The sequence below is a fragment of the Ursus americanus genome, chromosome 4 (genome assembly GCF_024610735.1).
Source record: "Ursus americanus isolate L20-20 chromosome 4, mUrsAme1.1.p, whole genome shotgun sequence".
In the NCBI taxonomy this organism is placed as follows: Eukaryota; Metazoa; Chordata; class Mammalia; order Carnivora; family Ursidae; genus Ursus; species Ursus americanus.
This window is the reverse complement of record NC_142130.1, coordinates 44,280,201-44,297,889: the sequence shown is the minus strand read 5'-3', so window position 1 is coordinate 44,297,889 and position 17,689 is coordinate 44,280,201. Positions and strand designations below refer to the sequence as shown.

The 17,689-nt window shown below is 35.6% G+C and overlaps 1 protein-coding gene across 7 annotated transcripts in view; it reads left to right on the top strand.

Moving 5' to 3' along the window:
• The first annotated feature begins 2,616 nt into the window (after positions 1–2,616).
• Positions 2,617–17,689, top strand: part of LOC123784069 (OX-2 membrane glycoprotein-like) — a 36,880-nt gene continuing 21,807 nt past the window's right edge. Inside the window, exons 1-4 of one of the 7 annotated variants that reach the window (XM_087861623.1) lie at positions 2,625–2,810; positions 2,983–3,092; positions 4,514–4,697; positions 6,457–6,632. In XM_087861623.1, the coding sequence (XP_087717749.1) occupies positions 6,551–6,632 (82 nt within the window). In that variant the 5' untranslated portion in view covers positions 2,625–2,810; positions 2,983–3,092; positions 4,514–4,697; positions 6,457–6,550. Of the gene's footprint in view, positions 2,811–2,982; positions 3,093–4,513; positions 4,698–6,456; positions 6,633–9,236; positions 9,550–17,689 lie in introns of those variants that run through there. The other 6 variants (XM_087861622.1, XM_087861621.1, XM_045785209.2 and 3 more) reach the window with 6 other exon arrangements.

The window sequence follows — 17,689 nt, the reverse complement described above, 5'->3', positions numbered from 1 at the left end:
AGAGAGCCTTTCACAGACTTCATAAGTGGTCTTGTAGTGGCCATTAAGCCACTTTGCCAAAGGAAATTATTTTCACAAAGTTAGCAATGTAAATCCATTTGGGAGATGGTCAGTCAAGGAAACTAAGAAAGGCTTTCAGAAGTGATAAAGTGCACATAATGTTTTAAAGACATGAAAATCGGAGATTGTTTCTGAGAGACATGCAAGTTATCTTCTATCACAGCTAGAGTTAGATTAGCAGATGAAGTAATCACTGTATACTCTCACGAGAAAGATATATTTACTTTAAAGATTTTTTAAAATATTTATTTTCCATTCTTTGTGTTTCATCTCTTTCTCCAGGCCCACTTAATCCCACCCCAATACTACAGGGAAGTAGTATTGAGGGAAGAGGAAGGAAGAGGAACTGTATTTCCCCCTTTATTTTCTCTGATTTATTTAGGTGGAATTCAGTGGAAAATAAATAGTCATGATTTGTTTCTATAATATCTACTGTGTGTGATTTCCTCTCATCTCTTATTTGCCTTTTTAAATTTTAATTATGCTCTTTAAAAATCTCACCATTATTAATTAAAATTTTTTATATACTAAAACCTATTGATGCTTTTTGTCTGTGACTCCTTTCATTTTTGAGTGAAGTCCACCTTTTATACCTAAGAAGTTTAATAATATTGTAGGGACCAAAGGCAAGCCATCCCCAAATAGGTCACTTTGGCATGAAGATTATTTTGAGTTAAAAAGCAATCAAAGGGCACCTGGGTGGCTCCATTGGTTAAGTGTCTGCCTTTGGCTCAGGTCATGATCCCACAGTCCTGGGATGGAGTCCTACCTCCCAGGGCTCTCTACTGAGTGGGGAGTATCCATCTCCTTCTCCCTCTGCCTCTCCCCCCTGCTTGTGCTCTCTCTCTCCCTTGCTGTCTCTCAAATAAATAAATAAAAGCTTAAAAAAAAAAAAAGCAATCAAAACTCAGCCAATTCAGGAAAAGCTCTTTACCTCTCCCTTAACTGCTTATAAAAATTTAGATAGAGGATCTCTAGGAAAAGAGAAATCACCATAGGTAACTACATCATAATAGGAACTAGATGTGGTAGATAGGGAGGAACCTAGCAAGGCCTGTTTGATCAAAGTCCTCTATGTCCCATTTTTTTCCTAAATGGCCCAGCAAATATTTGTTTACCAAACATTTACTCTTTTTCATCTTCCTGGGAATTGCTTTCCTTCCCTTTGAAGTCCCACATCCCTACCCCCTTCTCCTTAGTTCTGGATGACATTTATACCGCATTTTGCCTGACTGTCTTTAGAATATGCATGTCTGTAAGGATTCCCTGTACCTATGAAATTAAGTTTGATTTTCTCTGTTAATTTATCTCATGTCAATTTGATTCTTGGTCTGGCTAGAAGGACTTTGAAGGGCAGAGAGAATTCTCCTTCCTTGATAATATTAAAACCTGTTTACTTCTAATTATTAATGAATTTTTTAAAAAACATGTTTAACTCATGTCCCTTCAGAATTATTTCAGTGCATAGTAAATGCTGCAAGAGTGGCATAGCCGGTGTACTATAATCATTCAGTAGAAGCAAGGTCATGACACTTTTGACTGAGATGGTCAATGTAGTTTCTCCAGAGGAAACAGGATTTGAGCCTTAATAAGACAGGTGGGAACTGGCTGAATGGATGAGTTTAGTGAAGAAATATGGGTCTCAGGCAAAATAAAAATCACCTTATCTGTGTTATTTCCATATACATGGGAGCCTTCAAGAATACAGAGAGAAATGAGGAAGACAGTTATCAATAGTGTAGTATGTCATGTGGGGCCACAAGTGCACTGTCAAGAAAAGAATTCTTGAGACTTTTTGTGCAAAAAATGGTGCTTTTTTATAGATGGGGGACAGGACCCATGGGCTGAAAGAGCTGCACTGGATTTCCAGGAGTGACTGATTATATACTTTTTAGTTAGTGGGGATTAGGGATAGTGCAAGTCTCTAAGGAATTTGTGCATATTAAAAGCAAGGTCTCCAACGGCTATTGTTAAGATAAGGTTGCTTTTATTGTTGTCTAGTAAAACATTAGTTATGAGACGTTTCAAATGTGTATCAGTGGGCTCTATATTTGACAGGCGATTGCTAATATATATCTTGGGGAAGGGCGCATTTATGATTATCAGAGGGAAGTAGCACTAACAAGAGCAAAACTATAGTGGTAAAACATTAAAGGAAGTCTTTGGGGGAACTGTGGGGCTGTTGTAATCTTTTTTTTTTAAATATTTTTTTATTATATTATGTTAGTCACCATACAGTACATCCCTGGTTTTTGATGTAAAGTTCGATGATTCATTAGTTGCGTATAACACCCTGTGTGCCCTCCTTACTACCCATCACCGGTCTATCCCATTCCCCCGCTCCCTCCCCTCTGAGGCCCTCAGTTTGTTTCTCAGAGTCCATGGTCTCTCATGCTTCATTCCCCCTTCTGATTACCCCCCCCCCCTTTCTTTATAGGACTGTTGTAATCTGTATGCCTCAGGAATCCTTCCTGGAGACCTGGAGCCGAAGCAAGTTCCAGCCTCTGTTCTTTTTCTCCTATCAGTGTGTATATAAAAGCAGTTATGTTGGTCATTGTTGGAGTAGGTCATTGAGAGGATGTGGCCACTGGTTGACCATTAAGCTGGACCCAGGCTCCTCACTCCCTCCCCTGTCCTTGGAGTATATATTCTGCTCACTGTTCCCACAGGGGGACACATTTTCGAGAATGAAGCCTTAAGAGAGAAATGTATGTTGAGACTATCTGAAGAGTATGTGTGATGGAACCCAGGTAAGCCTTCTATATAAATTTTTAGGACTCTGGCAGGTGGGTGCGGAGATCTACGTATCTTGCCACTGCCTAAAACAAGCCTTGTGAGCAAGTTCCCCTGCTTATTTAACCTGCCACCTACCAATCTGGAGTGGCGGCCTCTTTCCTCACTCTCGCCTTGCTCTTCAAACAGGGGCCAGTTTCAGAGTTCACTTGGAAAGCTCCCAAATATGCAAACCAACAATTATTTGTGCAAGGAAATAATGGACTTTTTCCTGAGAATTAGAGATTGACATAAACGAGGTAATGTCTTAGCAAATTTTGATAGATAAAGTAAACTAAGCTTATATAAACACGGAGTTTTGTGAAATACTATGATATATTTGGGATATTCTCCGTTGTTTACTAAAGTGAACATTGGAGTCATATCATGGATCTTGATAGACAGGTAGAAGACTGTCGTCTTCTTAAGGAAGTTGTATAGTCAATAGAAAATAACAATGGAAATTAAGGTGGAAAGACCAGGGAGCTGAGGAAGGTGTGGTTTAAAAAAAAAAAAGATCTCAAAAGATCGGTGACTCTGGATTCCTAGGATGTCCAGCGTATGGCCGTTAGAATGTATTATAAAGTGAAATGGAAGAAAAGCTTTAAAAATTTTTTTGTTAAGTTCTAGCAGAAGCACATGCACACATGCATACACACATGTATTAGGTTTCCAACGGAATTAATTTTCATGTATATATCAACCTATGAAAATACAGCCTAAAAAAAAATAGAGTGTTTTCAACAACTCAGAATATTTCCTGTACCTCTGACCAGTCAGTATCCCTTTCCCAGAATTACCTTTAATTGGATTTCTATTACCCTTGAATATTTTGCTTTTCTTAACATTTCTTATAAATGGTACCAAATAATATGTTTTCTTTTGTCCCTGACTTCTTCCACTCATTATTATTTTGTGAGATTCAACCATGACATAGTTTTCTTCTTTCTTTTTTTTATCGCTGTGTAGCATCTAATCTTATGAAGATTACTATAATTTACTTATCCTTTCTAGAGTTGATACCATTTGAATTGGTTTTAATTTTGGCTACCACAAATAAGGCTTCTGTTACATTTTTGTGTATTTCTTTTTTTTAAGATTTTACTTATTTATTTATTTTAGAGAGAGAAAGAGAGCACAAGCAGAGGGAGTGGCAGGCAGAGAGAGAAGCAGACTCCCCACTGAGCTGAGAGCCCTACACAGGGCTTGATCCCAGGACTCTGAGCTAAAGGCAGACGTTTAACCAACTGAGTTCCCTGGGCGCCCCTTTTTTGTATATTTCTTTTGATGAGCTTATTAATTCATTTCTCTTCGGCATATATATATATATATATATGTCTAGGAGTTAATCAGTGGGTCAAAGGGGATGCAAACTATAACTGTAGCAGATACTGTCAAAATGAGTATGCCAATTTAAACTCTTACCAATCTTGCCAATACTTGGCTTTGACAATCTTTTAAAAAAAGTTATTCCGTCGGATGTTTGGTATTATTGTATTTGTAGATTTAATTTTCATCTAACTAATGAATGTTGAGCACTTATCTTTTCATGTATATAGTGACCACTTGAATTGTTTATGAAGTGCCTGTTTAAGTATGTTGCCTGTTGTTAAAAACTGAATTATGTGAGACTTCCATTTCCGAAAGATGGAGTCTCTGTACTTTTTCCTATCCCTCACAGTAAATACAGCTAAAAGCCCTGAACATTATATATAAAACAAGCATGAGAAGACTCTTCAAGATAAGGGAAGGGAGGCCAGATGGGTACCTTGAAACCTGAATAACTGAGATGAGTTCTTTGAGTTATCTTTTGCCTCAATTATCTCAGACTGGGTACTAGAGAAGCTGGAAACCTGGAAATGCCAGTAAGTACAGATTTTTAAAAGACCTCAGAAAAAGTCTGTTCTCTCTAGCCAAATGACTAAGAGTGGGGCAGTCTAGCAAGACAGAAAATGTTTACCAATAACTGCTTTACTCCAGCCAAACGCCACAGGAAAACTTGACCCATCCCTTCCCTCACATACAAACGAATACACACATCAGCAAGAGCTGAGTGGGAAGCCTACACTTGACCCGTGCCAGACTTTACAAGGTGCCAGAACCCTGCCCCCACTCCCATACCTACCAACGAGGTAGAAAAGGTCTAGTGGGAACTAGGAATTTTATTCCCACCTTGCAGTAAAGAAGCACCTCAGGCCCCTGCTATTCAGTGGAGACCATATTGGAGCTTGGACTTCCACTCCCACCCCAACAAGTTACCCTTGCCCTCCTCAGTGGGGTGATGTCAGAGGAAGACAAATAAAAAGTTTGGCATTCACCATCATCCAGATATAAAAAGGTTATTACCTCTCATGGTATAAGTGGAAGCCATGCAGGAGCAGGAAGAAGAGGGGTACCCCATTACCGCTTCTTAGCAATAGAGACATTTAGTTTCCCCTAGCTCTGTGTCAGGGAAGACTGAGTACAGAACTTTAGCTTCCATCCTGACCTGCCAGTAACAAGATAGTGTCCCTACTTTTGCTAGAGCAGTGTTAGAGGAGGACTGTAAAACACAGGATTTAAATATGGTCCAGAATCTTATACTATCCATAATGTTCAGATGTCAATTAAAAATTATCCATTGTGCTCCAAGACTTAAACTGGATTCCAACTTAAAAAACAGACAATAGGGGCGCCTGGGTAGCGCAGTCGTTAGGCGTCTGCCTTCGGCTCAGGGCGTGATCCCCGGCGTTTCGGGATTGAGTCCCACATCGGGCTCCTCCGCTGGGAGCCTGCTTCTTCCTCTCCCACTCCCCCTGCTTGTGTTCCCTCTCTCACAGCCTGTCTCTCTCTCTGTCAAATAAATAAATAAATCTTTAAAAAACAGACAATAAACAGACACCAAATCCAACATGACACAAATTTTAGCATTACATGAAAAGAATTTAACATAACCATTATAAAAATACTTCAGTGAATAGTTGTAGCACAATTAAGACTAATGAAAAAAATAGAAACTCTGGGTAAAGGAAAAAAGTAACAGAAAAACAAGAAAGTGATATAAAGAAAAACCAAATGGAAATTTAAAAAATAAAAAATATAATAAATGAAAAAATTAAAAAGCAACAAATGGGCTCAATAGCAGAATGGAGAAAACAGGAGAAAAAAATCATTGAACCTGAGGAGAGAACAACAGAAATGACCAATTCTGAAAAACACCAAAAAATTGACTGAAAAAAAAATAAACACACCTTCAGGAACATGTGGGACTAAAGCAAAAAGATCTAACATTTGAGTCTTCAGACTCCCAGAAGAAGAGGATAAAGAAAGTGGCACAGAAAAAGTATTCAGAGAAATAATGATTGAAAGTTTCACAAATCTGGAAAAATACAGACCTACAGGGTCAAGAAGAAGAGTTAACTCCAAATAAAATAAACCCAAATAAATCTATCTCAAGACAGAAGTTAAACTTCAGAAAACTAAAGATGAAGAAAAAAAGCTTAAAAGCAGTTATAGAGAAGTGATGTATTACTTATGGGGGAAAGTTATTCAAATGATAGCAGATTTCTTATTATAAACTGTGGAGGCCACAACATTTTCAAGTGCTGAAAAAAATGAACTTATGAACCCTATATCTGTATCCAGGGAAAATATTCTTCACAAAAAAAGAGAAATCAAGACACTAGCAGATGAAGGAAAACTGAGAGAATTTGTCACCAGTAGAGCTACCCCTAAAAGAATGGCTACAGGAAGTTCTCTAAGCAGAAAAAAATATAATAAAATAAGGAATCTCAGAACATCAGCAAGTAAGAAAGAATATGGTAAGCAAACTTATGGGTAAATACAAAAGACCTTCTCCTTTAGAGTTTTCTGCATTATGTTTGATGGTTGAAGCAAAATTATAACACTGCCAAATGTAGTTCTCAATGTATACAGAGGCAATGTGTAAAATGATTACATTATAAGTAGAAAAGGGTAAATGAACGTAAAGGGAGGTAAGCTTTCTATACTTCCCTAGGACAGCTAAAGTGTTGACACCTGTAAACAGTGATAAGGTGCACACACACACATATTTATAGATATCTTCACTTATGTGTTACATTATACATAAATACACACACATATATAGTGTAATATTTAGAATAACCATTAAGAAACTTTTAAGAAGGGACACCTGGGTGGCTCAGTCAGTTAAGCATCTGCTTTCGGCTCAGGTCATGATCTCAGGGTCCTGAGATCAAGTCCTGCATCGAGCTCCTTACTCAGTGGGGAGCCTGCTTCTCCCTCTGCCTGCCACTCCCCCTGCTTATGCTCTCTCTCTCTCTCTGTGACAAATAAATAAATAAAATCTTTAAGAAAAAAAAAGAAAGTTTTAAGAAGACACACTCAAAACACCATAGATAATTAAAATGGTATTACAGGAAGTGTTCAAGTATCCTACAAGAAGGCAGAAAAACAAAATAGAGGAAAAAATAGAGAACAAACAGAATACAAAAAAATAAAATAGCAAACTTAAGCCTTAAAAATATAAAAATTATATTAAATGTGAGTGGTCTATAGACACCAATTAAAGGATTGAGATTGGTAGACTAGATAAACAAACAAACAAACAAACAAGAACATGACTAAGCTAAATGCTGTCTACAGAGACTCACTTTGATTACAGAAATACAAGAAATATAGGTCGGTTGGAATAAAATTATGGAAAAAGATACAGCATGCAAAGTAGTTAAGAGGAAGCAGGATCAGCTATATCAAATATGTTTCAGAACAACAACAACAACAAAACAAAACTTACCAGAGACAGAAAGGGAAAGCACATAAAGGTAAAATGGTCACTATACTAAGAAGATATAACAGTCCTAACATGTATTCACCAAACAACAGTGCTGCAAAATATTCGAAGCAAAATGATAGACCTGAAAGGAGAAATAGACAAATCCCCAGTTGTAGTTGGATATAATCCACAATTATTGCTTCTCTCTCAAAAACTGATAGAACAACTAGACAGAAAATTAGCAAGTACATAGAAGAACTCAACAAACCATCAACCAATAGGATCTAATGAATATTTATAGAACATGCCACTTTAAAACAGCAAAATACATGTTTTTTTTTCAAGCACCTGTGGAATATATACCAAGATCAACCATATCCTGGACCATAAACAAACCTTATCAGGAAAGAGTATATTCCCTGACCACACGGAATCAAACAAAAAGCGATAATAGGAAAGTAACAGAAAACCCTCCAAATACAGAAAACATTAAAAAAAAAAAAAACAAACAACCCTTCATTATCCAGAAGTCAAAACGGAAGTCCGGGGGGGCCTTGGGGGGCTCAGTTGGCTGAGCATCCAACTCTTGATTTTGGCTCAGGTCATGATCTCACGGTCCTGGGATGCAACCTCATGTCTGGCTCCATGCTCAGTGTGGAGTCTGCTTGAGGATTTCTCTCTCTCTCCCTCTGCGCCTCCTCCCCCAAATAAATAAATAAATAAATAAAAATTTTAAAAAGGAAGTCTCAAGGGAAATTAAAAATACATTGAACCGAATGAAACCAGCAATAACAGAAGTGCAGGAGGGAAAAAATCCTTACTTTCAAATGTTCATTGTTAAAGTGTGCTGTGAACTGGTAGTGAATGAGCACTGCTCTCCCACAATCCCAGCAAGAGGAAGCCATTCTGGGGAATCTTATATGAGCTTGCATACATAAAATGTCAATAGGCAAGTAAGTGACTGTTGGAATTTAAAAGAGAAAAACACAAACAAAAGCTCTAGGTAAAGAGTACTTTCCTTCTACTTAAAGTACTATTCAGGGGAGGGGTTTATAGAAAGATGAAAGTAATTTGTGTGTGTTCTTTTTAAAATTTTAATAAAAAAATAGTACTTAATTTGAAACAAACGATTTTACAGAAAACTTATATTTTGAATATGCTATTTCAGTGTGAGCAGATGATCATGGGGATTTAGACGTCAAAGGGAATGATTTTTAGAAACACAGCATACTGCTGTGGAGAACGGTCTTTTCACTTGACCTCACTTACTATGATAAATTAGTTTGAATTTTATTATGCACAAAATAACAGGACATGAAAGACTGGGAAAAGTTAATAACACTCTCAATAGAAGAGCTAGTTAAATGTTCTTGCAAGTTAGCAGGTAAGTTTTCCGAGCCTGTGTGTGAATCTATGATGGGTACAGAACAGGGACACATAATGTTGAAAATTACATGCACAGACCTGAGATTCCAACAGAACTGGAGCTGAGCAGACAAAGTCCACAAATGCTGCAAGATGAGGAGCTTTTTTTGGTTTTGTTTTAACATTAGGAAAGTTTTTTTTTTTTTAATTTTATTTATTTATTCGACAGAGATAGAGACAGCCAGCAAGAGAGGGAACACAAGCAGGGGGAGTGGGAGAGGAAGAAGCAGGCTCATAGGGGAGGAGCCTGATGTGGGGGCTCAATCTAACAAGGCCCGGATCACGCCCTGAGCCTAAGGCAGATGCTTAACCGCTGTGCCACCCAGGTGCCCCAACATTAGGAAAGTTTTAACGGACTTTGTTAATTAGTAACAAAGTTTGGTGAGAAATTTAAAAGAGAATGCCATTTCAGAACTAAAGTCCAGTTAGAGAATAAAATACTCCATGTGGTAGTGAAGATTTTATAAATTTCATGGGCTTTCCACTCCACTTCATTCTCCTGCTCCTCATGCTTCCCATCTGGGTACAAGGATCAGGTACCACTTCACTTTTTCTTGCAAATGCTTTGTGGCTGGAAATCAACGGCAAATAAATACCAGGGTGGTCTTTCCACTTTTGTGAAGTTAGGGGAGCAGAGCATTATGTTTGAGTCTGCATGTTAATGAATCCATGGATAAATGATTATCCAAGTTGTTGGCAACTAGCAAACAGTTTAAGTTGAGCATATTTGAAAAAGCGAGCATATTTGAAACAGAACAAAAGAAAGGTAATAAGCATTCCTTCTGGAGTGAGCCAAGTAGCTCACATAAGAGAGGCCACAGACCTGCTGGAAGCAAATGGGCTTTTTGCAAGTTAGTTAGCTAGCTAGTTACTTAGTTAGTGAGTTCATTATTTTGCAGTATTACTTGTAGCCCGTTTGCGTTTTAAGTTTGAATTTGACTTGTTTTGGTCACTAAGAGGTTTTTCATTTTTATGTTGTTAAGTCTGGTCATTGTTTCCTTTGTGGGTTTGCTTATCGTTACAAACTAAGGTACTCCTGCGACATCACGGATTTCATAAATATTCAAGTCCTGATATTTTCTAGTCATTTAAAAATATTTGATTAAAGATACGTAATTCAATTCCATCTACAATCTGTTGGGTTCATGGTAAGGGCAGTCACTAATCTTTTGTAGGAATTTAGTTGAGAAAATAAATCATGATTACTTCTGGTGAAGGAGTTTTTCCTGGTAGAAGTATCATTTGAATTCAATTAGATAATTCAATCAAAAGCTGAGTGGGAGTGACACATGCTGAGGACAAAAGAAGCATGACAGGAAGAGGAAACCAGTATGCATGAGTGTTACTTCTTCTTAACTTACTTTAGCATCTAAAAAACAAAATGGAGAAGGCTGGTTCTGACATCAGGTAACTCCGAATCTAGTGGGGGAGATGAGCATGTGGACAAATAATGATAAAGAGATGTGGCAAGCACAATTATAGAAATTGTTACGGAAATAGTGATAGCTTATTTGTTACCATTTAGACTTTCATCAGGTGTTACAGGTACCCCCCACTTTCTAAAGGTTCATGTTACATCACTTCGCTTTTATTAATGACCTACATTAGTACCTGTTGTTGCTAACCAAAAAAAATTTGAAGAGGACTCTTGCTTTTACAAAAAGTCCCTCCTGTACTAATGTAGGTCCTTTGTAAAAGCAAACTGATGTAACTGCAACTTTCAAAAAGCAGAGAATATTCTTCACTTGAAACCATTTGGGTTTATGAAAGGTTTCACAGGAACACTCTATTTTCAGATAGCAAGGGAAACCTGTAGTGAGTCTTTCTTTGGGGGCAGGGACCACACCACCCATGATCACTGAAATGTCTTGGTAATTTACAACTGTCATTGTATCTACATATTCTTATTCAACACTCACAATACCCTGTTAGTCAGGTATCATTAAAGCCATTTTTCAGATGAAAAACCTAAGGCTCAGAAAAGCAAATGACTGCTTTAAAACCATAATTCTTAAAATTAGCAGACTTCTTAAAATTGGTAAGACATCATCACAGGTCTTTTGCTCACAAATGAAATACGATTTATACAAAAAACATGCTATATGTATTTAAATATTCTCCAATGTTGTGTACATAGATCGATGAATTTTTGAAAAATATTTGAAAAAAAATTGTTTATAATTTGAATATAAAAACCAAGAGAAGTGGATGAAAAACAGAACATAATATGAGGGAAGTGGAGTAAGGTAAGTGAGGTGGTTTTTTGTGTGTGTGTTTTTTTTTTTAAACCTTTGCGTTTAAGTAAGACAGACCTACAGGAAAGTGTACAAACATAAGTATGCAGTCTGATTAATTTTCATGATTACACCAACATATCCAGGGTAGATCAAGAACAAAATATTAACAGCATCCCAAATCCTTAATCATGCCCCTTTCCTTTCATTTCCTAAGAATGCCACTATCCAAATTTATTTTTTCTTTTTTTTAAATTTAATTTACATTCCATTAGCCAACGTATGCTTTTCGATACAATGTTCAATGATTCATTAGTTGCGTATAACACCCAGTGCTCATCACATCACGTGCCCTCCTTAATGCCCATCACCCAGTTACATCTATTCTTTTTTAAAAATTTTTTTGTTATGTTATGTTAGTCACCATACAGTAGTTCATTAGTTTTTGATGTAGTGTTCTGTGATTCATTATTTGCGCATAACACCCAGTGCTCCAAATTTCTTACACCATAGATTCATTTTATCTGTTGTGAATGTAATCATTTAGCATTTATTCACTCGTATGTAGTTTCTTTGGCTCAACAACATATTGGTGAGTTTTATCTATATTGTTGAGAGTAGATGTCGTTAATTAAATCTCATTGCGGTATAATATTCCATTGTGTAAATGCCATCACTTATTTATCAATTCTGTGATTTGCATTTGGGTAATTTTTTGGTTTTGACTATTACAAATAGCACTTCTATGAACACTTTTGTACATATGTTTTGAAGAACATATATATGCATTTCTATTAGGTATATATCTAGGAGTAGTTTTTTTCTGATCATAGGATATGCCTATGTTCAGCTTTTTTAAAAATTATAGTTGATACACAATGCTACATTAGTTTCAAGTGTAGAACATGGTGATTCAATAATTCTATGTGTTATGCTGTGCTCATCACAAGTGTAGCTGCCATCTGTCACCATACAATGCTATTACAGTACCATCGACTGTAAGGCCAAAGGGTTTTTCAGTTTACACTCCCGTCAAAGTGTGAATGAATTGTGTTTTCTACATTATCTTCACCAAATTTGGTATTGTTTGTCTTTCATGTTAGTCATTCTGGTGCATGTGTAGTCTGGGTTTTAATTTACATTTCTTTGATGACTAAAGAAGTTGAGCATCTTAAATATGTTTATTGGTCAGTTAGACATTCTCTTGTATGATGTGCAATTCATATGTCTTGCTCAATTTTCTATAGAGTTGTCTGTCTTTGTCTTATTGATTTGTAGAATACAAGTCCTTAGTCATATATACGCATAGCAAACATCTCCTCTTACTCTATGGGTTCTCTTTTTACTTCTGAATATGTATCATTTGATAGACTGCAGTTATTAAATATTAAAATAGGCCAATCTTTCACTTCTGATTTTTTTATCATGCCGTATTCCTCAAAAAGGAATAAAGCATCAAATAACTGTTGATGCATATGCCCTACTTAAGAAATCATTTGCTCCTCCAGCCGAGTAAATGTTCTACGGTACTTTTTTTTGAAGTGGTATTCTATCTTTCACATTTACATTTTTAAGCATTTGAAATGGATTTTTGTCTCTAGTCTTAGATGGGAGTAAATATATAATTTTTTCCGCATTGATATCTAATTTACACATCATCATTTATTGGAAAGATAATCTTTTCCCCACACCTATGCATTCTCTGTTCCATTTGTCATATATATCAAATGCCCATATATGTGAGGGACCATTTCTGACTCCATTTCATTGTATTTCATCTATTTCCTTATCTTTGAATAAATATCACATTGTATTACTTTAGCTTTATATCTGTATAGGAAGTCTCCAGTTTATTGCCTTGGCTTTTTAGAATCAGCTTGTCAAATCCAGAATTTAAAAAAAAAAAAACTGCTTGAAATTTTATTAGATTTGCATGGAATCTAAACATTAGCTTGAAAAGAATTGACATCTTCATGGGGTTTTTTTCTTAACTATGGTATGATATATCTTTCCACTTATTCAAGTCTTTATTTTTTTTCAGATATATTTTTTAGATTTCAGTAAAGAGGTCTTATATATCCTTCAATGGATTTTTTCCTATGTATTTCTTTCTTTTTACCCAGGGAGGCTATTGTAAATGGCATTTTCAATTTTTTTCCATTTGTTTATTGAAGATATATAGAAATATAATTGATTTCTTAAAAAGACTTTATTTTTTAAAACAGTTTTAGGCTTATTTTCTCAGAAAAACTGAGAAAATAGTACAGTGTTCCCTTACACCTCTTGCTCAGTTTTCCTTATTATTAACATCTTACATTAGTATGGTACATTTGCTATAATTAATACATTAAATTTGATATATTTTTCATAACTAAAGTTCACAGTTTAGTCATATTTCTTGACTTTTAACTTTTTTTGTTTAAGGATCCCACCCCACACGCCACATTACATTTATTTTTCATGCCTCCTTAGGGTCCTCTTAACTATGACAATTACCTCAGAATTTTTCTTGTTTTTGATGACCTTGATTGTTTTCAGGGAACTAGTCAAGTATTTTGTAGAATTTGTCTGATCTTTTTCTCATGCCTAGACTCCCTGTTACAGATTTGAGGGAGGAAGACCACAGAGGTAAAATGCCATTATAATTACATCATATCAAGTGTACATACTATCAACTCTTATGTCTACATAAGATACATTTATAATACAGTTAGATTTTCAGGTTTCAGTCTGCACTCCTTGCATCCCCAGTCTTCTAAATAATTTTTTAAATTGTATGCATTAAGGTTCACTCTATGTGCTGTAAGTCTCTATATGTTTTGACAAATGCATAACGTCATTTATCAGCCGTTATAGTATCATACAGAATAGTTTCATTGCCCCAAAAATCCCCTGTGTCTCACCTATGCAACTCTTCTCCCTACTGCAAACCCCTGGTCATCACTGATCTTTTTGCTGTCTCTATAATTTTATCTTTTCCAAAATGGCATGCTCTTGGAATCACACAATGGGTAGGCTTTTTAGTTTGTTTTCTGTCACTTAACAATATGCATTTAAGGTTTATCCATGGTGTGTGTTTGTGTGTGTGTGTGTGTGTGTGTGTGTAGTTTGATAGTTCATTTTTTTTCATGGCTCAATAATCTGTTGTATAGATGTACCATAGTTTACTCATTCACCTATTGAAGTCATCTTGGTTGCTTTACATTTTTGGTGATTATGAATAGGATGCTATAAACATTTACAAGTAGGTTTTTATGTGGATATAAGTTTTCAAATCAATTGAGTAAATACCTAAGAGTACAATTGCTGGATCCCATGGCAAGAGTACATTTAGTTTTGTAAGAAACTGCCAAACTGTCTTGCAAAGTAGCTGTACCATTTTGCATTGCAATTGGCAATGAAGGAGAGTTCCCGCTGCTCCACATTCTCACCAACATTTAGTATTGCTTCTTTTTTTCTTCCCATTCTAATAGGCGTGTAGTGGAATCTCATTGTTGTTTGAATTTGCAATTTTCTAACAACAAGAGATTTCACACATCTTTTCATGTGCTTATTTGCCATTTATAGATCTTTGGTGATGTGTCCATTCAGATTTTTTGCCTATTTTTTAAATTAGATTGCTTGTTTTTTTTATTGTTTTTTAATATATTTTGTATACAAGTCTACTATGGCCTGAATGTTTATGTCCTCTCAAAATTCATATGCTGAAATTTTAACCCTCTAAGGTTATGGAATTAGTAGGTGGGGCCTTTGGGAAGTGAGTAGGTCAGGAGGGTAGAACATTCATGAATGAGATTAGATTATAAAAAAAAAAAATCCACAGAATTTCCTAGTTCCTAACACCACATGAGGACACAACAAGAATTCTATGATCCAGAAAAGAGCCCTCACCCAACCATGCTGGCACCCTGATCTTGGATTTCCAGCCTCCAGAACTGTGAGAAACAAATTTCTGTTGTTTATAAACTACCCAGTCTATGTTATAGCAGCCTGAATGAATTATGACAAAGTCCTTTATCAGATATGTGTTTTACAAATGCCTCCTTGCAGTCTGTGGCTTGGCTTTATATTCTCCTTGCATTGTCTTTCACAAAGCAAAAGTCTTTAATTATAATAAAGTCCAACTTGTCAAATTGTTTCCATTCATGGATCATACTTCTGGTATTGTATCTAATAACACATTACCAAACCCGAGATCACCTAGATTTTGTCTTATGTTTTCTTCTAAGTTTTGTACTTTTGCATTTTTCGTTTAGGTCTATACTCCATGTTGAGTTAATTTTTGTTAGTTAGGGGTCTGTATTCAATTTTTTTTTTTTTTTAGCATATCAATATTGTAGTGGGTCAAATAGTATACCTTCCCACCTCTTCCCTCCTCCCCTCACGTCTTGTCTATCTGGAATCTCAGAATGTGATATTATTAGAAATTGGGTCTTTTCAGATAAAGATAAAGATCTCAGGATGAAATCACCCTGGGTTAGGTGAAAGAGTCCAAAACACCTTGATTTAGGACTTCGACCTCTAGATCAGTGAGAAAATAAATTCTACTATTTGAAGCCATGAAGTTTGTGGTAATTTGTTATGGCAGCCCTAGGAAAATAATTAGACCCTCAATTGTTCCAGCAGCATTATTTGTCAAAAAGTCTATCATTTCCCCCATTGAATTTCTTTGCACCTTTGTCAAAGATCAGTTGACCATATGTATGTGTGTCCATAGCTGGACTCTCTACTCTGTTCCATTGATCTATTTGTCTGTTCTTTTGCCAATTCCACACTGTATTGATTACTCTAGTTTTAGAGTAAATTTTGAAGTTAAGTAGTGTCAGTCCTTCAACTTTGTTCTTCTCCTTCCATATTATGTTAACTATTCTGGGTCTTTTAGTTCTCTATACAAACTTTAGCATCAGTTTGTCAATATCCATAAATAACTTGCTAAGATTTTAATTGGGGTTGCATTGAATCTACAGATCAAGTTGGGAAGAAGCGATATCTTGACAATATTGAGTCTTCCTATCCATGAACATGGAATATTTCTCATTTATTTAATTCCTCCTGGATTTGTTCATCAGAGTTTTATAATTTCCCTCATAATAGATCTTGTACTCATTGTTAGATTTATACCTAAGTATTTCATTTGGGGGCTGCTTATTATGTAAATGGTATTGTGTTTTTAATTTCAAATTCCACTTGTTCATTGTTGGTATACAGGAAAGTGATTGACTTTTAGATAATCACCTTGTAATACTACAACTTTGCTGTAATTGCTTCTTAGTTCTAAGAATTTCTTTTGTTAATTCTTCCTGATTTTCTACATAGATGATCATATCATCTATGAAAAAAGACAGTTTTATGGCTTCCTTTCTAATCTGCATACATTTTATTTATTTTTCTTGTCTTATTGCATTAGGAAGAGGTTTTAGTATGATACTGGAAAGGAGTGGTGAGAGGGGACATCCTTGCCTTATTCCTGATCTTCAGTGGGAAAACTTCGAGTTTTGCTAGGTGTAAGTTTCTGTAGATATTCTTTATCAGGTAAAGGAAGTTCCCCTCTATTCCTAGTGTACCAAGTTTTATTATGAATTGGTGATGGATTTTATCAAATGCTTTTTCTGAATCTATTCATATGATCATCAAATATGTTCTATTTTAGTCTGCTGATTAAATAAATTACATTAGTTGATTTTCAAATGTTGAACCAGCTTCGCATACCTGGGATGAGTCTCACTTGACCATGGAGTGTATTTTTTTAAATACTTTTTTGGATTCAATTTGCTAATATTTGTTTAGGATTTTTGCATTTATGTTCATAAGAGATATTGGTCTATAGTTTTATTTTCTTGTAATATCTTTAGTATTTTCTTTTTAATTCTTTTTAAAGTTTCCATATTTATGCTTACATTATCCATGCGTTCTTACGTGTGTCAACTTTCCATGAGAGTCTTTACTATATTAATCATAGCTGATTTTAATTCCATCTGATAATTTCAAAATCTGTAATATATTTGAGTCTGCCTTGGACACTTGCTTTGTCTCTTCAGACTGTTTTTATTCTTGGCTTTTAGCATGCCTTATAATTTTTTTGTTGAAATCCAGACATGATATATCAGATAATAAGAACCAAGGTAAGTAGAGCTTTAGCATGGGTTTTATGTTAATCTGGCAAGGAGTTGGGTTGTGTTTACTGTTTACTGTAAGTCTAGGTATCAAGAGTTTCAAAGTCCTGTAGTTTTTTTTTTGTTTTTTGTTTTTGTCTCTTCTGCTGATTTTGAATTTTCCTAAGAACTCTTTGTTAGTAAAAGTCTGAGGCTTGCAACCATTTCAGCTGTAATCCATTGTCATTATATTGGAACTCTATTGATGTGGTGATGAAGAGTTGGGGAGGGAAGTATTTTAAAATCTTATGTTTAAATTTCACTCTTTTGGTGGGCCTATGACCTTTGGC